The sequence below is a fragment of the Puma concolor genome, chromosome D2 (genome assembly GCF_028749965.1).
Source record: "Puma concolor isolate L17-30 chromosome D2, mPumCon1.1.hap2, whole genome shotgun sequence".
NCBI lineage: Eukaryota > Metazoa > Chordata > Mammalia > Carnivora > Felidae > Puma > Puma concolor.
In genome coordinates, this window is record NC_141677.1 from 76,227,072 (window position 1) to 76,252,608 (window position 25,537).

Sequence of the window (25,537 nt, forward strand, 5' to 3'; positions counted from 1 at the left end):
AACCCTAGAGACAGCCTTATTTGCAGAGTTTTATTCCAAGGGATTAATACTTTTCCTAATTTGCTTAAATCACTTTGAATCAGGTGTTCTGTTTTTTTGTAGCCAAAAGTATCCTGATGAGAACGACTGGCAAGTCAAACAAGATTGAACTTGTTCATATTTAAATGTCAACTCCATGGACAGATGTGGGAAATACAAGGAAGAACATTAGCAAGTTGCTCTCTGATTCTCTTAATTCTTAGAAGATTATAAAAATCATAATAATACGTACATGGTGACAAAATAAAACCATGCAACAAAAATAAGTCTCGCACAACAGACCCTCTGTCGCATTCCCAAAGGCCCCATTCTACTGCGGAAACTTTTGTATATTCTTTCTAAAATGCTGCTTGCATATATATGAATATGCTTTATTTTCCATAATAAAGAGAAAACACTTGCTATAAAGAAATATTACATACTGCTTTGCATGTTGCTTTTTTTTACCTAATGTATCTGGAGATTTCTCTCTAAATGTACATACATGTTATTACCTTTAACTGCTTACTTTTCTACTGTTAATCTTCCACAAGTTATTTAAGTAATAGTCCCCTGCTGATAATACAGATTTCTCCCAGTGTTCTGTTTTGTTTTTTCAGCAAGGTATATTTTATGGAGAATAAATCATTTTGGAGATTACTATTTCACAGATAGCAATCTTTATGCTACAGAATACAGATCAACCCAAACATCCCATTTCCTAATCTAAAAAACAAAGAGGAATTGCAAAAATGGTTCTTAAGGGCCCCTGCCTTCAGTAAGAACACCAACATCAGGGTTCTGTGGCTTGGGCACCTGGGTGGCTTAGCCGGTTGACTGTCCGACTTCGGCTCAGGTCATGATCTCACGGTTCGTGGGTTCCAACCCCATATCGGGCTCTGTGCTGACAGCTAAGAGCCTGGAGACTGCTTCAGATTCTGTGTCTCCTTCTCTCTCTCTGCCCCTTCCCCACTTGCACACTCTCTCTCTCTAAAATAAATAAAGATTAAAAAAAAAAAATTCTATGGCTTTATATATTTAGGAGGGAGAGGGAGGCAAATCAACAAAGTCAACAGACTACAAACTATATTCATGGCATAATTCTCCAAATGAAAGAGATCATAGTGGAAGAAAATTTTATTATTCTACTTTTTTTATGGGGTGACTTGACATTATCACACATCATGTTTTTAAATATATTGCTTAACTCTCTACTTTCTGAGGACAAGAAATCTTTCTTATATATCTTTATTTCCCAAGCACAGGATCTTCCATATGGCAGAAATAAAATAAATGCTAACACAGTGACTGCTGATTATTAATGCCTAATTGTCTATTCAGCAGTGTTATTTATGGAGTTTTTAAACAGTAAAAGGGTATAAACAAGTCTATGTCAACACAATCAAACATTACTGAGGTAGATTAATTTCCATTTCTAACACAATACGTAGTAAAAGAGAAAGAGAACATGCTTAATTCTGTATCTATCTGTATTTAGGCCAATAAACTGAGATACTTTGGAAAGGGAAAACAGCTCTAACTTACCATATATATGAAAAGAGGCACAATGCTCTGCAATGCTCCCATATATTGTCCAAGGGCTATATTAAATCTTTCAATATAGAGATCTGGAGGGCTGGCCTGTGAGAAAGAACATAAATGTGATCATTATGGGAAACCAAGTATAAAGACCTTCCAATACAAATCTAAAATGCAAATACACTCAGAAGTCCAAGTCAAAATTCATAATGAAATTCCCAATAAAGAAAAGGAGAAGGTGTATATCCTGAAGTTTAGTTTAGACTTCTATCTTTGTTTCAAAATCTGCTACGCAAAACTGAAGTTTGGTTTTGCTGTCTTTAAAAACTGTGTAACTTTACCATGCTAGCTAAAAGGCTTGCTCAGTTAATGAGTAAAAAGTTGAATTCACAAGTTGTATTTATTAAGATAAATGATTTTTAAAATTATCACTAAACTATGTGTACATTTCTGATAGGAACCAGGCTGTATTTGGACCTAGAATAAGGAAAAAAAAAAAAAACAACTCAAGGAAATGGCACAGGCTTAATACACTATGAGAATGGCTGTTGGGGACGCTTGGGTGGCTTAGCTGGTGGCTAAACGTCCAACTCTCTTGGTTTCAGCTCAGATCATGATCTCACACTTGGTGAGCTGGAGCCCCACATCAGGATCCATGCTGACAGTGCAGAGCCTGCTTGGGATTCTCTCTCTGCCCTCTCTCTCTCAAAATAAATGAATAAAATTAAAAAAAAAAAGTTTGCTGCATTTTTATAATTACCTTAGGCACAGTAATATTCCGAGTTCTATACCACTTCTATAGCTAACCAATCAGTTAGAAAGCAGAGACTTAAATGGTTCATATACATCTGCAGCTCTGGAGAGCAACAAAATAAACATAATACATGCCTGGCTTTTAACTCATTGTTACCAAAATACCAGGTCATAAAGCCATCGAAAGAAACACTTCCAATTTTACTGCGGGCTATGGACTGAATTATGTGTCCCCCTCCCCCAATTCCTGTGTTGAAGCCTGAACTACTGTGCCTGTATTTGGAATAAGGAAGCAATTAAGGCTAAATGAGGTCATAAGAGTGGAGCCCTGATCCTTTAGGATTAGTGTCATGAGAAAAGATACCAGGGGGCTCAACCTTCCTCCCTCTCTCTTTCTATCTCCCTCTTCCACCTATCTATCCCCCACCAACACACTCAGAGGAAAGGCCATGTGAGCACCCAGCAAGCCCATAGCTGTCTACAAGCCCGAAAAAGAGCTCTCATCAGAAACCAAATCAGAGGCTACATTAATCTTGGACTCCCCAGCCTCGAGAACAGTGAGAAATAAATTTGTTGTTTAAGCCAACCAGAGTCTGAGGTATTTTGTTACGGCAGCCCAAGCAGACTAAGGCACTGTGTTTTATGAAAGTACATCCATCTACCGTTGCATTTTATTCTCTAAAGGTAAATTAATTGGGTGCCATTTTAATATTGAAGAAACGCACAAATGGGCAAGTCATTTGTCTAAAATTAGAGAGTAAACAGGATAGACCCAGGTCTCCCAGCTACGAATTCATTCCAGAGCTAGAGAGTTAGGGGGATGGGCATGGCACAAGCTGCCATGCAAACAGGTGGTTCCAACCCGGCGAAGTCTCACTGCCTGACAACCATAACCTGCACAGAAGGTCTTGCTTTCAAACAAGGTATAAGGAAATGCTATGCTGAAAAGATTCCTAAGTGCTAAATTTAAGCAATGAAATTATAAAACCATTTCAGCTATACTGTTTTAGAAATGTCCCAATGTTCTAATACTATTTTTAAAATAAGACTTAATTTATACTTTTTTCAGTTCTACTTAGATGTTAGAGTATGTGTAGCGAACTGTCCTTACTTCTAATTCATCTCTCATTATTGAATAGAGGGTTGGCACAAACTAGGTCCTTTTTTCACATTTATTTTTCTTGGTCCTCCTAATTACCTGCAAATTGAATGTTATGTCCATTCTACGTATGAGGCAACTAAGGGCTCAGAAGGAGTCACTTGCCTACACCCCCACAGCCAGTGAGCCCAAGAACTAGGACTCAAACCCTGGTCAATCGGAGTCCTTCCATGTATCCACCCTCCTTGTTTGGCACCCCGTAACCTTTAGAACAATTCAGGGCACACCATCTGCCTCTCTGCTTCACATCTTGCTCCTTCTTGTACACGGCCCGGCACAGCACTCACAAGGCACTCCCCTAAACAGTTCCCAAACAACGTCGGTGTGCCGTTTGAGACCTCCTTGACCCCTCTTCCTGAACGTCTCTATCACTAGGGCCTGATGAGACTCACCCTGAGCTAACTTCTATTCACCCTTCAAGATTTGTGTCCCTTTCTCAAAACTATCTGAGATATAGGCCGTCCAACAGGGCACCATCCCTCTTCTTCACTTCTCCCGCTAGCTGGTCTTTGCCACTAAACTTCAAGTCCCCGGAGGGCAAGACCTGTGTCTTTTCTTTATGCCTCCGCAGCTGACCACAGAACCTGGAACACAGCACGCAGAGATAAATGCATTTTTGCAAGGACAGTCTTCCTTAAATCTAAATTTCTCTAAATGTATCTCAATCTAACCTAATCTAGCCTTGTTTTAATCTAAACTGCTTTTTTATTATCTGACAAGACTGTATGACCTTAGGCAATTCATTTAGCCTTCTGAATTTCAATTTCCATAAATATGAAATAGGAAGAATACTAATTGTGCTACTTCTAAGATATGCCAACAATCAAAGAAAACAATATGAATATGCTTTGAAAAATGTCAAACATTACAAATGCATATGCAACTAGTGAGGATAAGTAAACTTTCAGAGTTAACCACCTATTTGTCTAATACTTCAGAAAAACCTATTAACATTATGAAAGGCAGTCTTTTGTTAACTAAAGAAGTTGGGGGAAATGGTTCCACATTATAAGCATACTTTTAACTATAACTAATGGACAGAATCACATGTAATATCTTTTTCTAAACTGCTGCAAAGAGCTCTGGAAATGATATTTCAGCATCCAAAGAAATAAATTTTAGAAGTATTATATGAGAAAAAGAAAATCTGAAGAGTTTTTGCATTAAAATAATTTTCCCTTTTCATAAAAGGACACTTTATCTATTCAGAAGTTAAAAGTATGAACACTGATCAAAAGGCACACTTAATAGCAGACAGAATAAATAAAATTGAATTCCTTAGTTATTCTTTTCAAGAATTCCCAAAGCCTCAAAGGTTATGAGTATTAAAAAGCACTTTTTGTACTAAATCAAATGTCAGAACATTTACTTAGCTTTTTTAGTTCCACATTTCATGCAGCACTTATTCAAAACCTTTTAAATGACAGGACTATAAATTATAACAGTCTTCTAAAATAAATCCAATCTCTTTACTAGGAACTAGAAATAACTGCTATTAAAAAAAATAACAGATTGTTCCTCCTTAAAACTTAAGTTCAGTATACCTTGGGCCCCACTGGGGAAATTGCTACCTGTTTGATTTACATCATTTCAATATGAATGTATTTGGCTTGGACATTAAATGCAATTTTTTATCCCTAAAATAAGCAAGGTTTATTTTTCTTCTAAAAAAAAAAAAAAGAAAAGAAAAGAAAAGAAAAACAAGAAAAAGCAAGGTGCCAGAAAAATGACCATTGCTCCAAACTTGCTCCAACTTTTCATAACAGACCTAGATTCCCTGAAATTCATAACACAGCTGGTAGGAATGTTTCAATCTCTTCTGTTTTTAAATGGGTAATACATTCATCTGGTTTAAAATTCAAATGCATTCAAAAGGAAGTAAAGAGTTTACCTTTACTCCTTCCTCGCTGGACCAACCAACACTTAATTCCTTTATATCCTTCCAGAAGAATTTTACATACATACAAGAAAATAACTATCCCATTTATATCCCTTTCCACCCAAATGCTAATATAAAACCAAAACAATCTGTACCTTTCCTAACAACATTATCTTGGAGACTTTTATTCTAGTGGCTCTCAAACGTTTTGGTCTCAGAAACACTTGACACTCCTAAAAATTATTAAAGCTTCCAAAAAGCTTGTATCATATGGATTGTATCTATCAATAATTACCATACTAGAAACTAAACCTTGGTTTTAAAAATATGTATTCATATTTATTCCAAAATGACAATAATAAGGTTATTTCATTTTAACACTTTAATGTTATAGTATATACTTTAGATTACAAACTAGTTGTATATAAATAACTATTTTCCCAAAAAAGGTAAGAAAAATGACATTGTTTTTACATTTTTGCAAGCCTCTTTAGCACCTGGCTTAACAGAATCTAGCTTAACTGCTAGATTCTCATACCTGCTGTGGTATGGAATCAGTCATGGTATGTTGTTTTGGTTGAAGTAAATGAAGAAAATCTAGCCTCACACAGATATGTAGGCAGATAAGGAAGGCATTTTTAATATCCTTTTCAGGTAATTGTGGATATTTTTCTTTGAAACTTGAACAAGTGGTAGTTTCTCAAAGGTTAGTTGCAACAGGAAAGCTGAAACTATCATGAATTCTTTGTACTCTATTACATTAAAACCCACTGGCCTATCTTGTACTATGAATGGATCTTTTACCACATACATTTTATATCATCACAAATTGGTCATTTATAAAATACTGACTGAGTTATGCAGATCTTCCACACGTTGACACGTTTCACTATACATGAAAAAGAAAAAATTACATTTGTTACTATCACCACCTATCTCATCAGAAGAGTCTTTTTAAAAGTCCTAGAAAGCTATCAAGGTCATGGTGGTAGACCATGCGGGTTTTCCAAAATTCTAATTTTTACTTCAAAGCTCGAATTTTATCATTGCCAACAAATACTGTCAGTTGCTTTCCTTGAAGTGACACACTTGATTTGAGAAAATGTCGAATATACCAAAGTCTAAACAACCACAGTTTGTCGTCATTCTTTCAAATAAAAATAGTGTCAACAGGAAAACAAAACCCAGCTAGTTTAGCTCAATATTTATACAACCACACACAAGTGCTTTTTCTTAAAACAATCACTGTACTTTGGTATGTAGTTTCCCATTTCTTCACACAGGATTTTTTAAGTTTATTTTTTTTGTTTTTAGTAATCTCTACACCCAACATAGGGCTCGAACTCCCAACCCCAAGATCAAGAGTCACATGTTCTTCCAACCGAACCAGCCAGGTGCCCCGCACAGAGTATTTTTTTTTAAAAAATTTTTTAATGTTTATTTATTTTTGAAAGAGAGAGGGCAAGCACAAGCACAGGAGGGGCACAGACAGAGGGAGACACAGAATCTGAAACAGGCTCCAGCTGTCAGCACAGAGCCTGACATGGGGCTCAAACCCACGAACTACGAGGTCATGACCTCAGCCGGAAGTCGGACGCTTCACCGACTGAGCCACCCAGGCGCCCCCAGGATATTTTTTAAAGTACCCAAAGTTACCATAAAGTTAATAATTTTCACTGCTTCGTCTAGGATATTCTTAAGTGAAATGCTTTCGTTTTCTACTGCAGCATGTGAAAGTGAAGATTTGTGCGAAGGCACCAACAGTTTGCACCACTGCTTGTGCACCACCAGAACAAGTATCAACACAGAAAAGGGCAAAAAACATCTTAGTAGTACTAGAGACAGTTTCAATTTTGCAGACCCCCGAAAGGATTTCAGGGAAACTAGTAAGTTCCAAACCACACTTTAAGAAACCTGTTCTAAGTACAATATCTGAATGTACTAGTTAATCTCCATATTGACAGCTTGTTTTCAATCTTTTGTTACCGCAATGTTGCAATTAATAACTTCAAATAGATGTTATTTTATAGACAGCACTTTTTAAAAAATTTTTAAGTTAAAAAAAAAAAGAACTAGATGATAGTCTTATGGATTATGGTATAGGAACCAAAAGAACTTTGGCAGCACCTAGTTTTGAAGACCCAACCTGCTAAGAATCACTAACATTTTATATATATACCCACATGTATGTATATATACATATATACATACACATACATATATTATACATACAGTATACGTATTGTATATTATTATACATATAGTATATTGTATTATATTATACATATAGTATATATGTGTATAATATTATATTACACATATATAATAATATATATTATTTATATATAATATATATAAATATATAAATAATATATATAAATAATATATATATATATGATTAAGAATATTCCTTAGCACAAGGAGGGAAGAGCTGGATTTGACATACCATGCCAAGCCTTCATAGAAGGGAAGGAAAACAAAAGTTTATCTTTAGTTTTGAAAGCTAGATAAAAAAGTGTGGTCAGTTATTCTAAAGGGATGTATATTAATTTTATAGCAACATGATTTATTTCAAGAATTTTACTAGACAATAGACTTAAAACTACTTATGATCGAGGTCAGTACTGCCAACAGGACTTTCTGCGATGATGGAAAAGTCCTATACCTGCACTGGCCATGTAGGGCTACTGAGCACTTGAAATGTATTTAATGAAACTAAGGAACTGAGTTTTTATTCCATTTTCATTTGAAGAGATGCACATGGCTAGTGGCTATCAAAATGGACACAAATGTAAGATACAAACAAGCTCCACAATTTCCTATTTATATCCCTCCTCTTCTGCCTCTGCCCCCAACCCCATCCCACCAAAATGAAACATGAAAAAAATTTTTAGAATATGTGCTTTGGGGCACCTGGGTGTTGCAGTCAGTTAGGCAACCAACTCAGGATTTCAGCTCAGGTCATGTCTCACAGTTCATGAGTTCAAGCCCCACATCAAGCTCTGTGCTAATAGTGCAGAGCCTGCTTGGGATTCTCTCTCTTTCCCCTTCTCTCTCAAAATAAATAAAAAAATTAACCTAAAAAAAAAGAATATGTGCTTTTATGTTCATAATAACATTGTCTTCAAATAAAGAAATGACTTTTGCATGTTAAAATGAAATAGGGAAGAAGAAAGGATGGGAGAGAAGGGTCTAAAACACATAAGGCTACCAACATGTATCTTTACAGAAGTAATACATGTTTACTAAAATTTTAAAAGATTAAAAACGCAATTATAGAAATACCACCACTACCAACATTGGTAGATAACTACCATTAACATTTCCATCTGTTCTTGTATGTGTGTGCATGTTTTAACAAACATGGAATTACATTATTTTGTAATCTGCTTTTATCACTCAGCTATACAGCAACATCTCCTAGGTCAAATACATTTCTACCACATAATGACCATCTGGACACACCACTGTCTATTTTACCTGTCCCTCTTCATGAGACACTTAAACTATGCTTTACTGTTTATATTATCCGGTCTGCATGGATACTTCTCTAACCCAGACTAGAACTTCAGTGGTGCAAATGTGTTGAGTGGCTTCAGCCATAACACAGTCTTCTATTTAAACAAGATGACACCACTCCTTGCTTAAGAGAGACCAGGTTCAGCAACAGTGGTGCACTTCTCCAGGCCAGCGAGTCTCAAAGAATGTTGTTCTCCACATCACCCGAAGGGCTTGTTAATGATGCAGGTTCCTGAGCCACACTCCAAAGTCCTAACTCCGAAACTTTCCAGAAGTGTATAGATATATATTTTTAAAATATTTATTTATTTTGAGAGAGAGAGACAGACAGACAAAGCATGAGCGGGGAAGGGGCAGAGAGAGAGGGAGACACAGGACTCAAAGCAAGCTCCAGGCTCTGCACTGTGAGCACAGAGCCTGACGTGGGGCTCGAACTGTGAGATCATGACCTGAGCTGAAGTCGGACCCTTAACCGACTGAGCCACCCAGGTGCCCCTCCAGAAGTGTATATTTTTACTGAGAATTTCAGGGGATTCTTTAAACAGCTGGTCAGCGGCCACTAAATATTTAGAAAAGTCAAGCGTAGACCACTGTGAAGGAAAAGCAGTTTTATGGGAAGGAAGCCCAGAGGATTCAAGAGAGGGTTGAGCAGTAATCACCCATGCAACACAAGGCATTTACTGCATGACAACAGGAACAATTTAGCTGCAAACTATACTCAAATTAGTAAAAAATGATACACTAACATTTTAACATTAGTGATAAACTCTACCTAAATTTTTATTTTAAATGTAACAGCTTCTTGACTGTTGTCAAATCACTGTTGTGATTATAAAGTTATTAAAATGTAATGGAAGTTCCACATCCACTCAGAATGCAGAAAGCTGCTAGAAAACATCAGTCCCACCCTCATGATAACAGAAAAACTAGATAAAATACATAATCAGTTTTCCAAACTCATCAGGGACCTGAAGTCTCTGTATTTTACAGCTGCACTGTCCAGCTAGGTGAAATGAATTCTAAAGAGTGACCAGCTCCGTAGTGCCTGCCTGGCTCAATTGGTACAGCAAATGACTCTTGGTCTTGGGGTCGTGAGTTTGAGCCCCACGTTGAAGGTAGAGATTACTTTAAAAAAAAAATCAGATATATATATATTTTTTAAAGTTTATTTATTTTGAGAGAGGGCAAGCATGTAGGTCGCACACAGGGGAGGGACAGAAACAGAGAGGGAGAGAAAGAGAATCCCAAGCCGTTTCCACGGTCAGCATGGAGCCTGACACAGGCTCGAACCCATGAATGGTGAGATCATGACCTGAGCCAAAATCAAGAGCCAGATGCTTAACTGACAGAGCCACCAGGTGCCTCCCAAAAATAAAATCTTTTAAAAATAATAAAAATAAAAAGTGACCAGCTCGTCTAAGGAAAGGATGGACACATGAACAGTTTCTCCATCAGTGATGGCAGCCACAAAGGCTGGTAAGAAAACAACAGAAACGGTAACAAATCATTAAAGGCCACGTATAACTAACAGTTCAGAATCCCCGTGAGCCCCAACACAAGGATAGTCCACACCTATTCTCCAGTTCCTTTTTTTTAAGTTCATTTATTTATTTATTTATTTTTCAACGTTTTTTATTTATTTTTGGGACAGAGACAGAGCATGAACGGGGGAGGGACAGAGAGAGAGGGAGACACAGAATCGGAAACAGGCTCCAGGCTCTGAGCCATAAGCCCAGAGCCTGACGCGGGGCTCGAACTCACGGACCGCGAGATTGTGACCTGGCTGAAGTCGATGCTTAACCGACTGCGCCACCCAGGCGCCCCTCATTTATTTATTTTGACAGAGAGTGAGTCGGGGAGGGGCAGACAGAGAGGGAGAAAAAGAGAATCCCAAGTAGGCTCTGTGCTGAAGCCCAGAGCCAAATTCGAGGCTCAATACCAGGAACCGTGAAACCATGACCTGCGCTGAAATCAAGAGTCGAATCCTCATCCAAATGAACCACCCAAGCACCTTTATTCCAGTTCCTTTATGTAAGTTTCCACTGAGTCTTTGAGAGTAAACTGAATTAAAAGTCCAGCCTCTGTGACCCTGATTCCTATAGCTTACCCACATTAACAGTGACTAAGCTAGATGACATGGCAGTTACAAAAGGTTCAAGGATTACTTAACACAGGAAAATATCTAAAGAAGTCAGATGGACTAGGATGACTTCTCACTTTCTACACACCTCACCTCTTTTAATACTTAACAAAAATTACCACTTATCCCTATTTGCTTATTTTTTAAAGAAAACTTTTTCCCTTATCTTTTCCAATTTAAATACATGACTCTGTCTCAAAACAAAAAGTTTATTTTAAAAAGAATATAACTGGGGACTCTTGACTTTCGCTCAGTTCATGACCTTACGGTTTGTGAGATCGAGCCCCACATTAGCCTGCTTGGGATTCTCTCTCTGCCCCTCCCTCATTCTCTCTCTTTCAAAATAAATAAATGAATATTTAAAAAATAAATAAAAAGAATACAACTCATATTTGTACTCTGTATACACTGTGATCATAAATAACTACAAACATCTATTCATTACTGGAGTGATTTGACTCTCTTGCTAATCACAAATTCCATCTTCAGGATGCTGTCTTAAGTAACAAGTAGATGGTTCTAGTAATCTCAGCTGTAAAGCAAGCACATGCTTTTTATCAACAAGTATTTTATTGGATCTCTCTCTGAGTCTGACACTATGTTAAGCCCCATGAGGGCATATAAAAAGAAAACACAGTCCTTATCTTGAAAAACTGACAGTGAACTTATTAGAATTATGGTCTGCAGAGGGTTGAAGTATCTCACTAGCAAATTCAGTGAGACAAGAACAACTTTGCTATAACAAGTGCTTTAAGTTTCAGTTTGGATAAAAAAATAGATCTCAAAATAACTTTTTCAAAACAAATTCAGTGAAATACACATATGAAGAGCTGCCTACCAGTTGGCAATGATAATTATTTTACTTGAAATCTATGTAGAGACAATAGGCAATAGGCAATTTTCTTATTATCTAAAATCATCCTGGGGCTCCTGGGTGGCCCAACTTCAGCTCAGGTCATGATCTCGCGGTTGGTGAGTTCGAGCCTCATGTTGGGCTCTGTGCTGACAGCTCCGAGCCTGGAGCCTGCTTCGGATTCTGTGTCTCCCTCTTTCTCCCTCCCCCGCTTGCACTCTGTCTCTCTAAAAAATAAATAAACATTAAAAGAAAGTTTAAAAAATATCATACTCAGTAAGGATTAAATTCGGGGGATGAAAGTTTTTTTCAAAACACACTCTGTAGTTAAACAGAGTACAGAAATTCTAGCCTCTAAAAAATACGTAAAATTTCAAATTGGCCACCAAGACAACCAGTTGAGTTATGCTGCCACCCACTGGACAAAACACAAACAGCAAAGCAACCCTTGCTCTGACTTTAAACACCAAGACAGGGGCGCCTGGGTGGCGCAGTCGGTTAAGCGTCCGACTTCAGCCAGGTCACGATCTCGCGGTCTGTGAGTTCGAGCCCCGCGTCAGGCTCTGGGCTGATGGCTCAGAGCCTGGAGCCTGTTTCCGATTCTGTGTCTCCCTCTCTCTCTGCCCCTCCCCCGTTCATGCTCTGTCTCTCTCTGTCCCTAAAATAAATAAACGTTGAAAAAAAAAAATTTAAAAAAAAAAAATAAACACCAAGACAATTTGGCTCAGTTTGTTGGCGGTTTGGCAGTAAAGCTTTTATTTGTAATCTGGTGTCTCTGAAGAGCGACACAAAGTTAAGTAATGTTGACTAATTATGGTTTAGTTTCTATTAATTTCCATTATTACAAATAGGTCTAGAGTTAAATTATATTGACCTCAACCAAGATATATTCAGCTCACGAGACATTAAAACTACTCCAATCTTAGTAAAATAAATGGTTTAAACACAATTACTTGACAAATACTCATCTAACCGTTCCAAATTCAGCCCTACTGGGGAATAAAAACTGCAACATCTTTCTTCCCCATGTCTGTTTCTGTGGCCTCTCCTCCTCAGAACCCTGAACTCAGGTTAGTATTACCGGTACCATTCCTAACACGTCAATGTTATTGTCCTGGCCTGAGAACCAAGTCTGTTTAAACACAATATTCATGTACACGATGTACAGCGCAAGCTCCAGGTCACTGACCAACTGCTGGAAGGAACACACTTGTGAACAGGTTACTGGCTATAAAGCTAATAGATCAAAACATCAATAGTTGTTGTGAAAGTGAAAATATACTCTCAAAAGAATAAAGTGCATTAATGTATACAATAAATTTATCAACATTACATGGGGAAAAATGCCTCATGATTGCTCTAATGGATTCTGCATTCAGATGTACACAAAAATAATCAAAGTATGGAAGTGTCATTTAAGACAGTTTTAAGAGTATAGAATGTTCTATCCATTAAATTCAATTATCCAAATGTTGGGGCAAATAGGATATTCTAAATACTGTCAACTCAAATACTTATCTCAGTGACTTAAAATAACAAAAGTCTGGGGCGCCTGGGTGGCGCAGTCGGTTAAGCGTCCGACTTCAGCCAGGTCATGATCTCGCGGTCCGTGAGTTCGAGCCCCGCGTCGGGCTCTGGGCTGATGGCTCAGAGCCTGGAGCCTGTTTCCGATTCTGTGTCTCCCTCTCTCTCTGCCCCTCCCCCGTTCATGCTCTGTCTCTCTCTGTCCCAAAAAATAAATAAACGTTGAAAAAAAAAAAAAATTTAAAAATAACAAAAGTCTGGATAAATCAAATGTACTATAGGGGTGCCTGGGTGGCTCAGTCGGTTTGAGCATTTGACTCTGGATTTTGGCTCAGGTCGTGATCTCATGGTTTGTGGGTTTGATCCCCAAGTTGGGCTCTATGCTGATAGTGTGGAGTCAGCTTGGGATTCTCTCCCTCTCTCTCTGCCCACCCCCCACTTGTGCACATTCTCTCTCTCAAAATAAATAAATAAGCTTAAAAAAAAGTAAAAATAAAATGTACTATAATCATACAATGCAATGTTATTCAGCCATAAAAAGAAATGAAGTATTAATCATGATATAAACAGGAATGAACCTTAAAGCAGATTAGTGGTTGCCAGTGGCTGAGAGAAGAGGAGGGTGGGAAAGTACTGCCGGTGACTAACGGTTTTCTTGCTAGGGTACCTACAATGTTCTTTTTTTTTTTTTTTTTAATTTTTTTTTCAACGTTTTTATTTATTTTTGGGACAGAGAGAGACACAGCATGAACGGGGGAGGGGCAGAGAGAGAGGGAGACACAGAATCGGAAACAGGCTCCAGGCTCTGAGCCATCAGCCCAGAGCCTGACGCGGGGCTCGAACTCCCGGACCGCAAGATCGTGACCTGGCCGAAGTCGGACGCTCAACCGACTGCGCCACCCAGGCGCCCCCAATGTTCTTTAAATTAGCAGTGATGTGGGGCGCCTGGGTGGCTCAGTCGGTTGAGCGACCGGCTTCGGCTCAGGTCATGATCTCACAGTTTGTGAGTTCGACCCCTGCGTCGGGCTCTGTGCTGCCAGCTCAGAGCCTGCAGCCCGCTTCGAATTCTGTGTCTCCCTCTCTCTCTCTGCCCCTCCCCCACTCATGCTCTGTCTCTGTCTCAGAAACAAATAAACATAAAAAAACAAACAAATAAATTAGCAGTGATGGTTGCACCACTTCGTGACTACACTAAAACCAAGTTTGTACACTTTTTCAATGAGTTCAAACTGGGAAAAAAATACATAGCAAAGCTTTCTTCCTCAGGCTACAGGCCCATCTTGAAAGTCTGTTCCATGTCACACTTACCCAGGGACCCGGGATAAGAAAGCCTCCACCATCTGAAACACTTAGCAGGCAAAGGGAAATTCAGAAAATCGGACAGCTGATCTTAAGGGCTTCAGATCTTTGGGTACACACTTCACCATACACACTTCACTTTCTTTCACAATTCACAGGCCAAAGCAAGTCACTTAGCTAAGTCTAACTTTAACTTCTATGAGATAGAGACATATACATACTCCTACCATGCATCCCATAAGTAAGAGAAATGCAAACATTCGATTAATGGCATTATGACTAGAATATTTATCTAATAAGTACTTAACTGAGCTCAAGACTACAACAGGCCAAAAGAAACCAACGCTAGTACGTCAGGATTCTTGCCCTCAAGGAGCTCACAGGCTGCACAGATGGCATCCTCCTTGGTAACTAAATAGACGTCAAAGTGCTCAACTAAGGACGACAGTAGCAATACAAATAAAATGCTACAGAAGCAAAGAAGAGAAAGTGATTAATTAAGCCTTTTGGGAACAATGGAGTTAAAATTAAAAGCTCAGCAAACCCTAACAGACAAGTAGAACGCCCCTTTCCAGAAAGGGGGGAGATGATCCTCAAACAACACGGGTTTGAATTGCATGGGTCCACTTATTCACGGATTTTTTCCATACGGTACAGTACTGTAAATATATTTTCTCTTATGATTTTGACATTTTTTCTCTAGCTCACTTTATTGTAAGAATACAATATATAACACATATAATATACAAAATATGTGTTAATCAACTGCTTATGTTATCAGTAAGACTTCCAGTCAACAATAGGCTACTAGTGGTTAGTTTGGGGGAAGTGAAAAGTTACATTCAGATTTTCAACTGCGTGGGGCACCAGCCCCCCCCCCCCCGCCATTGTTCAAGGGTCATTGTTCATAGTGGCAAAAGAAACCAAATGAGAAAACACATAAGGATGAAGACACACAGCCCATTTAAATTTTAATAGCAAAATAATGTTACACTATCTTGCTGAGTTCACAGTGTGAAGAGCCTTGAAATCCTAATTGTTAAGGAGTATGGTCTTTGCTCTTTAGGTAAATAGAGAGTCAAAAGGTTAAGAAAATAGCTGGTAAGTCTGAAAAATAAACAAAACGGACTAAGGCAAGCTGCATGGCCAAGATACAAATTAGAAATCTTTTTCTATTTTTCAGCCAAGTCCCAATGAGGACCTAAACTAGGGACATGGCATGGGATCAATCTGAGACACTTTACACGGGGGAAAACTAGCAAGACTTGTGACTCATTTCCTACCTCTATCCTATTACTCATCACATTCTAATATATTAAAATGATCATTACACCTTTCCCCTAAACAGTACTAAAGAATAAACCTGCATCTTAATTATCCCTGCAGCCTTAGCATCTAGCACATTTGCTCACACATGGACACTCAATGTTTGCAGACCTGAATGTTCTCAAACCATTATCTTCCTTCCCTATCTCTCAAGTCCCCTTTAGCAACTGCCAACATCTCTATGGAAACCATATCGATCTCTCAATCCACTCACCCTGCCTCTCTTCCAACTGGTCATGGTTTTAGCTATTCTGTTTCTCTGATCCCTGCAACACATTCTAGATGCTGCTTTCTCCCTTCTCCTTACCAACAAGTCCACAATTTCTTGTCCAAGATTCCTGGGGCTAGAGGTGTGCCATTAATTCAGAACTTTTCAGATTCAGAAGGTATCATGGTATCTACACAATATATTATGTGTAGAGATTGGGAATATGCAGTAGAGATTGGGAATATCAACACACTGATCTTTTGGGAGAAATTCATTAACACACGGATATCTCTGAGAAAAAAAATATGTAAATGTTCCCACCAAGTTCCTCACGAGTTTCAATCAAGTTTTACTACATGAGTTTTGACACCAAACTTACAAAAAGAAAAATACACTTTCAAAGCTTTTTTTTGGATTTTAGAATTTCAGATAAGGAACTGTGGACCTGTAGTTCACCTGGTCCACTGCAACCAATTTATATTTATATAATCTTTGGTATTCTACATTGATCTAAGATGCAACTCCTGGTACGTAAGGGCTTCTACAGTTTGGTTCCAATCTGCCTTTTTTCAGCCTGATCTCCTCCCAGTTTCCCTCAAACACCACATCCATCTTCACAGGACCTCTCTTTGCTACCCAAACCTCCCCAGAAACTGCCTTTGCTTATGAAGCTTTCTTAGCCCAAAAATGCTCCCTCCCCAAACATCTACCCATTCTTCATGACGTATCATTTTTAATGCTGCCTCCTCTCTACTCCTCCATTTGGCTGTGACTATCACACTGTTAGTCTGTCATGGCACTTTTCTTACTCTGTTTTGTACCACAGTTTCCTGAATACTTCTGATCATTTCAACAGTCTACTAGCAAAGATTGTGACTTAATTCTTTCTCTGGGTTTCATCTGTATTCTTTTTCTAATTTCTTGAGATAAATGCTGCTAACATCACTGATGTGTTAACTTCTCACTATGATTATGGATTTGTCTGTTTATCCTTTTAGGGGTTATGTTATTGGGTGCATACACATTTTAGAAATGTTACATACCTTCCTGGAACTGGAACTTTTAATTATAAAAAGTTCTCTTTAAGGGCAACTGGATGGCTCAGTCGGTTAAGTGTCCGACTCTTGATTTCAGCTCAGGTCATGATTGCACGGTTCGTGGGTTCGAGCCCTGCATCGGGCTCTATGCTGGTAGCACAGAGCCTGCTTGGGATTCTCTCTCCCTCTTTCTATCCCTCCCCAACTTGCACGCGTGCACTCTCTCTCTCAAAAATAAATAAACCTAAAACAAGTTCTCTTTATATACAATAATACCTCTTGCTCTGAGTCTACTTTTTATGATATCAATGTAGCTATATCATCTTTCTTTCAGGCTTATGTTTGTATGGTATACCTTTTTCCATCATTTATTTTCAATCCTTCTGTCTAAAATTATGCTAAATATGCTGCCTCATATTAGCAGCATTTCATAAGGTTGCAGAATTGCATTCAGTTTGATAATCTGCTTACTTTTTTAAATACGGTAGTCTTAACATTTCACATAAGAATTGATACACAGAAGTTTATTTTTAAATGATTTTTTTAATTAAAAAAATTTTTTTTAAGTTCATTTATTTTGAGGGGGAGCGCAAATAGGGCAGGGGCAGAGAGAGGGAGAGAGAAAATCCAAAGCAGGCTCCACCCTGGCAGCACAGGGCCCAACATCGGGCTCAAACTCCCAAACGGTGAGGTCATAACCTGAGCCAAAACCAAGAATCGGATGCTTAACCAACTGAGCCTCCCAGGTGGCCCTTGCTTGATATGCTGAAGTTTAAATTTATTACCTTACTATTTGTTTTCTATGTGTTCCATCTGTTCTCTGTCCTTTTTTTTTTTAATCCTTTCTTGATTTCCTTGATTATTTTTAAGTTATTCCATTCTCTTCCTCTATTACCTGTTAATTATACTTTCTTTTACCATTCTTTTAGTGGTTACCCTAAAATTACAGACTGCATCCTTGTTATCAGTCTAACTTAGTATTTTACCTCTTTCTACACAATGCAAGGGCCTTAGAACATTTTACACCCAGGTACTCCCTTCCACCTTACATGTAATTGTCATGTGTTTTGATTATGTAGATTTTTACACTCTATAAGACATTATCATTATTATTATTCTACACTCACATATTTATCTTCTGTTGTTCTTCATTTCTACCTGATTCTCCAAGTTTTCATCTAGGAACATATTCTTTCTATCTGAACAACACTCTTCATTACTTCTTTAAGGTGAGAGACTACTGATGATGGATTCTCTCAATTCTTGTCCAGAAATGGATTTTACCATTTCTTTTACTTTTATGCTCACCTCCTAACATGACTAGTTATTTCTGATGGAGTGCCAGATACTGTTTATGAAAAATCAGAGAACCATCTGATGCCTCAGATAATGTTATCTTTCTCAGAGACAATTTACTTTTGCTTCTGGTAAGCAACTAGAGGCACTAGCAAATCCACACCACCTTAATGCAGTCAGGAATCAGGCTCCAGTTACAAGAGTCGGTAACTTACTATTTTTGCTACTGTTGGGATGTGATCCTTCACGTTTGATGGACTCTAATCTCCCAATTTTTATCACCCTACCCCCACAAGCCCATCAAAACTCTATTAAATCCTCAGCCAATTAGCTTTCTTTTCCAGAATAAACAGGGGCCCCTAGTGGAGAAATGGCTCAGGTGCTAGACTCCCCTCTCTGGGTTTCCTTCTCTCCGATTGTGATCCTATAATTCCTTACACTTTTTATTAGCAACCTTGTCCGTTTTTTACATTGTAATCAGTAAAGCGTTGGTCCAAGTTATCTAGCCTTATCAATCATTTATCTGCTGTTATACCTAACAGACTACCTTATATACTTGGATGGAAGGCACTGGCTACATCAGGTTTCCCACTAGGAACCCCCATAACCAATCAACCAGCTCAGTTTTTTATACTAACCAAAAAATTGACTGTGACTGAGAAAGGCAATAGGGAGTCTAAGGTTTCTGAACAAGAAAGTGTGCCCATCATATTAGTGTTTTCAGAAGATTACTTAACCAAAGAGTATAGAAAAACCAATTGGGGGAATGCTGCAGACATGAGCCAATACTGACATGGAGAAGAACAACAGCAATTAGACTGAAAGATGACAGAAGCAAGGCAAATGATAGTGTTCTATCAACCTTGACAATCACCTGGAAACAAGGGGTGAAGGACAAAAAGGAGTCAAAGATGAACATGAAAGCTCAAGTCTGAGAGTGAAAATTATTTGGGTGAAGAGGAATTTAGATTTAGACACGAATATGAGGTATCCACAAGAAGAAATCCCAGTTGAAATGGTCAACAGACATTTGGAGAACCTGGTCTGAGCCCTCACCAAAAGTATGGGGACTGCTAAGAGTTTCAACAGAATTTTCCACAACTAACCGGAATATCGTTCACTAAACTAATAAACTTGTTACCTATTTCCATTCACTGGTATACTAAAAAATCAGAATTAGAAATTCACATTTGAGGCTTTGGAGATACAGAAAAAGGAAAATATATTAATAGAGAATTTATTTAAAGAAGAGAGGAGTTAAATGCAAGGGAGCAGAATGGCTTTAAAAAAACCTGAGGCAGAGGGAGTGGGCAGGGGGATGGGCTAAATGGATGATGGGTATTAAGGAGGTCATTTGTTGTGATGATCACTGAGTGTTACATGTAAGTGATGAATCACTAAATTCTACTCATGAAACTAGTATTACACTATATATTAACTAACTGGAATATAAATAAAAACTTGGAAGAAAAAAAAAAACCTAACGCAAAACACTATCACAGCTCAAACAATCTAGTAGTAGGTAAAAAAGTATAGATATACATGCTGTGTAGTATAATGTAAGCAGAATACTGAGTAGGGTTAGCTATTTAAGTGATTTTTGAAACTTAATAAACTAAATAACAAAAAAGCCTTTTAAAGTTACTTAAGTGGTAGAAAAGTCATTGTTTCCAAAATAAAAGAACTAGGATTTCCTTTTTTTAAGAGTGAGTGTGAGCAGGGGAGAGGGTCCAAGGAGGAGAGAATCTTAAGCAGGTTCCACACTCCGCGTGGAGACAGACACAGAGCTCAATCCGATGACCCTGGGATCATGACTTGAGCCAAAATCAAGAGTCGACGCTCAACCAACTGAGCCACCCAGGTGCCCCGATTTTTTTTTTAAGAGTCAACACGTTAGAGTATACAGTTACGTAGAAACATTTAGGTTTAACTAATTAAAATCTTTTGGAATCTCTGAAAACAGTAGTCTCTAGTTTTTAAGTCAATAACTGCACAATATGGAAGATTATTTCATATACCCTTCAGTCTCCCCAACAGGATATGACTTATGATGGAGATAAATAAGTCACTCTGACACATAAACCATACAAACCTGCAGCTATTTTAAGATGTCCTTGAAAGATAAAGGCCCATGCCCTGAAGGTCTAACTCATGGATTTATCAACACCAGCACTACATTTCTGATTATGTGCCAAATGCAACTCATCCAACTTTTGTTTTAGCAAATTTTAACAGTATTTCATTTCTAAAATCAGAGTTGCAAACAAAACGTTCCACCCAAATTAAACTTTTCTGGCTCATGGAGCCTGGCATATAGTCTTGTTCTGTTCCACATGAAAACTTATGCCACGTATTTGTAACAATGAATAAATCAATAAACAGAATCAACTGAACACTGAATACATTTATAACATGCCTAAACATCTAGAGATTAGTGATGGTATGTACCTAATTAGGCTACTCTTTCCATAGGATAGGTCAAATTTAGTTGCTGTGTTGGGAGTGTGCCAGACATGACGGATAAAAAGACAAACACAACAGAGTCTGTGCCGTCATAGAAGGACCCGCGAGATGGCCAAACACGGACGCAGAAACAATATAACACAACAACTGCTCTAACAGGGTTGTCATTGCCAAGGTGTTGTAAGTATCCAGAAGGAAAAATTCCAATGGTCTGTTTTGCTTTGAGGGGAGCGCAAGGAGTCCAGAACATTCCACACAGGTGGACACTAACAAGCTTGAGCCTGGGAAAACAACGAAGAAGCATTTGCCAAGCAGGAAGCAGTAGACAAAATACCTTATTACTTTGCTTAATGCAGCCAGATATTTCAGTAAAGCCACTTCATTTCAATGTTGAGAAAATTTACAAGATACCAGCATGTTTAGTCAAGAGGCACACAACTACTGAGAGGCAGAGTTGAGACCAAAACGCAGGTCCCCATGTTTTTACCCACTCCACCAGGCTATTTAATAATGGTTAGACTTTAGAATCTTACAAAAGATATCATTCTGAAGTAAAATATTTTTATAGGCCATATTGCTGAACTCTTAAGTAGAACATGTACTGATTCTAAAAATCAACTACATTCCCTTGGTTTTATATATCACCTTTACATTTATCAATGTGGTTTCCAAAATACTAACATCAAAAAAGATACTACTCTTATGTTTTCGTTTTTAATAAAAATTACCTCATTACCTAAAGTGAAAATTTAGTCTTCTAATATGCTGTATTAGTAAGGAAGGGTGGGGAAAAACAGGCACTCCGATCTATATGTAACTGGTTCGACTGTACGTTGGTACGACTTTGGTGAACTGCAATACGGACGGACGTAGTAAACACTGCAGCACTGTTAGTAGCACCCACAGACTGGAAGCAATCTAAATATTCATCAATCAAAAATCAGTTAAATAAATGAAGGTCCATCAATAAAGTAAGGTTAATGGACAATCAGACATTCATGATAAAGAATGAGGGAGCTCTAGGCACACTGACAGGGACCATTCTCCAAAACCTCAGAAACTTAGTCTCTAAACCTTAGTGACTCCAGAGTACCGACTGGTACCCCAGGCAGCACAGCCTGGACAAGTGACAGGTTACCTTCATATTATTGACAATTGGTCAAGCAAACACACGGCAAAGATGTAACCAAGTGACCTTCCAAAACTACCAATTTGATTGAGCTTGATAATACAATACTATCGTGCCCTCTAACTTTAAAAATATAACACTGTAACTGTAAGAATGAAAAAACGTCTTACAGTGCTTAATAAGACTGAATACAAGAAAAATCTACTCAAGCAGAAGCTCCAATTTAACAAATGAATTTAGCAAATCAGAGTTCTATTGGTCAAATTAATGATCTACATGTGAAGTCAGGGCCCAAGTGTAATACACATAATAACATTTTCAACCCACATTTCATAGATATAAATAGGACAAGTAGCATATCTTGCCCTGATAATTGAACTGAAATGGTTTGCTTTTTTTTCTTTTAGAAGATTAATTAGTATTATTTCAATAACAGCAAAACAGTGTTAATAAAATCATCCTTTTTGAGGATACTGAGTTCTTTGCTGTTCTAATAAAAGCTCTGGTACTCCTGAACCCCAAAACCACCTAATGCTTGATGTTAAAAAACATGGTTACATTCAGATTTCTACTAGAAAAAGGTTATTCAACAAGCAGTAAATTATTTATTAGTAAACATTTGATATACATTGCATTCAATAGGCATGTAATGCCTAGTATGTATCAGATACTAGACTAGGTACTGACAACACAATAAAAACATCTAGGATATATCAGATACTGGGCTAGGTGCTAAAGACACAATAACAAAGAAAGCAGACATGTTCCTCTGCCTTCCCAGAAAATAATATTGGGGGCAGGTGGAGGGAAAGGCACAGCTAAACAAGAAGTTATAATATGCAGAATGAACTACAATAATATACTAGGTGTTGCAAAGGCACAGGTGAGGGGCCCAGACTTGGGGGAACAAAGTATCAGAGAATGTTTCCCAAATCAAATGATGTCCAAGCTGCAGCCAAAGTAAGATCACGCCAGCCAAAAAAATAAGAGGGCAGAGAAAAAGGAAGAATTTTCCAGGCCATCGAGTTAACACGGCAAAAGCCAAGAAGAGTACATAAACTGTTGAAGGAACTGAAGTAAGTTCAATACACAGGAGCAGAGACATAACATATCAGGCTACAGAAATAAGCAGAATCAAATAATGAAAGGTTTCCTAAGTCATATGAAAAAGTTTGAACTTTATGCTTTAGAAACAGTCACTCTGAAATGAAGAAAAAAGCAAGAGATGTGAAGACTAGAGATGTGAAGACAGAGTAACCAGCTTAGATGAGTGTTTCAGTGCCTGGGTTGGTAGTGGCTAGTGAAGAGAAGTGGACAGGAGCCGAGAGAGAAATAGGAAGCAAACAAGATCTGGTAGTAAACTGGATGTGAGAAGTAAGGGCAAGCGTAGAATCAAGAATTTGTAAGCAAGTAACTCAAAGCTATCATGCACAGATCCTGGGTTTCATCCACAACTTATAATGCTTAGGTACCAAACTTTTTTGTTAGGGGCACCTGGGTGGCTCAGTCGGTTAAGTGTCCTACTCTGGGTTTCAGTTCAGGTCATGATCTCAGTTTGAGTTCGAGCCCCATGCTGGGCTCCATGCTGATGGTGTGGAGCCTGCTTGGGAGTCTCTCTCTCCCTCTCTCTCTCTGCCCCTCCCCGGCCTGCTCTCTCTCAAAATAAATAAAACTTAAAAAAAAATTTTTTTAATATATAAATTTGTTTGTTAAATGAGTAAATATTTCATATTTGGTGGCAAAAAGATTAAGAGAACAATTTACACTCTAACAACAGGAAAACTATGTATTTGGCCATGATAAACATAGCTCTGGCTACAATCAAAAAATAAATAAATAAAAGCTACTTAGGGCAACTGTTTGCAGTAAACAAGACCAAGATACCTCAGACCAGAAGGCAAGTGAGGAACAATATCCAAGGCCAAAGCATGCTAGAAACTGTGGATATTCCAGAATTGCTGGAGCACTTCCTAAGTGTGGTATGGATCCTGGACATCTATTGCTGAGTGACTTTTCTATACATGTCACTTCTGCACCAGAACTAAAATATGATCTGGCCCTGGCATAAAGATAGTCCCTGACCTTCAAGCACTGGAAACTTTACTAAGGCAGGGAGGGACAGGGATCAGAGGCCAAGTGCTTCCTTCAACAGAATACTTTCTGCAACCTGCCCTACCCAAATTTTACAGCTGGGATGATGTTCATCCACAGAGGGTTGATCAACAAAATGTGACTTCACTTGTTTATATTAGCAAATATTAGAAACTAGCAGGCCATCACCAATCCTCAAAGATAATATCAAAAAAGTTACAGTTAAAAAATTAAAATATACCTACATTTATGTTATAAAAGTCATCAAATACTAAGATTAGCAGAAACAATCAAGTTTTAAATAAAAGCAACACTGACATAATAAATGGAATCTGTTAAAGTCTGAAGTATATTCAATCTAAAAAGTTCCACAATTTATAGCTAATTTTCTAACGAATTACTCTAAAGGTTAGGTAATTTGGTCAATACTCATCTAGGAAATATTTATAAATTTATACCTTAATCAAATTAACAAGCCTCCAAATATATATCATAGAGACTACTTTCAACCAGTCCAAAAATCCCAAGGAAGCAAAAATCAGTATGATCAGTTCTTTACCTGCAGCTCCTTCGAGACTCTCTCTAGGTGATTAGTTATCTTTTTAATCAGATCACTGTACATCTGTTCTGAATGCTGCTGGCAGACACATTTATACACACAACTGTGGGGGAAAACCAAAACAGAAAAACCAAGTTAACCACAAAGAACTTCATTCAACCTAAGATGAATGCATACTTTGGATATACGGACACTGGTCAAATAATCGATTCAGACCTAAAAAACTGACCAATCACAACTTTTAAATAGAAGTTTACCTTGCCCCAATCAGTGCTCAGATGAAAGAGATACTACCACCAGCTGCAAATCTTTCAGAGTAATGCATTACACATTTTGCCAGTAGTAGATAATCTAGTATCAGGTGATAATCTGAGAATCTGACTATAACTACTTACAAACTAGCTTCTCACTCACTCTCTCGTTTCATTGAGTATCAAAATAAGGGAGAGAGAGTGATAATTAGCACCAAGTTTCTAACTCACAAAAGGTTTGCATGCAATGTAATCTCTTTGTGCATCACTTGTGTCGAACAACACAACTGTCGCTTCCTCCTCTGTGACAGGGCTGATCTCATGTCCTACCCCAGGTCCTCACTAATTTGCTGTTTCCATTTACCAGGACCCGGGGAACAAAATAACCAAAGACAGAATTGTGTGTCAATAAACATCAACAGATCGAGCAAGGGTCTCCCTGTGAAACAAAAAATACATTATTTTTGCACCAGATACTGGTCATTCGTGTCTTT

The 25,537-nt window shown here is 38.0% G+C and overlaps 1 protein-coding gene across 1 annotated transcript in view; it reads right to left on the reverse strand.

Annotated features, from left to right (window-relative positions):
• Positions 1-25,537, reverse strand: part of CACUL1 (CDK2 associated cullin domain 1) — a 69,904-nt gene that overhangs the window by 18,007 nt on the left and 26,360 nt on the right. Inside the window, exons 3-4 of the mRNA XM_086680981.1 lie at positions 24,793-24,895; positions 1,564-1,659 (exon numbers count right to left, since the gene is read on the reverse strand). Coding sequence (XP_086537107.1) covers positions 1,564-1,659; positions 24,793-24,895 — 199 coding nt within the window. The remainder of the gene's footprint in view (positions 1-1,563; positions 1,660-24,792; positions 24,896-25,537) is intronic.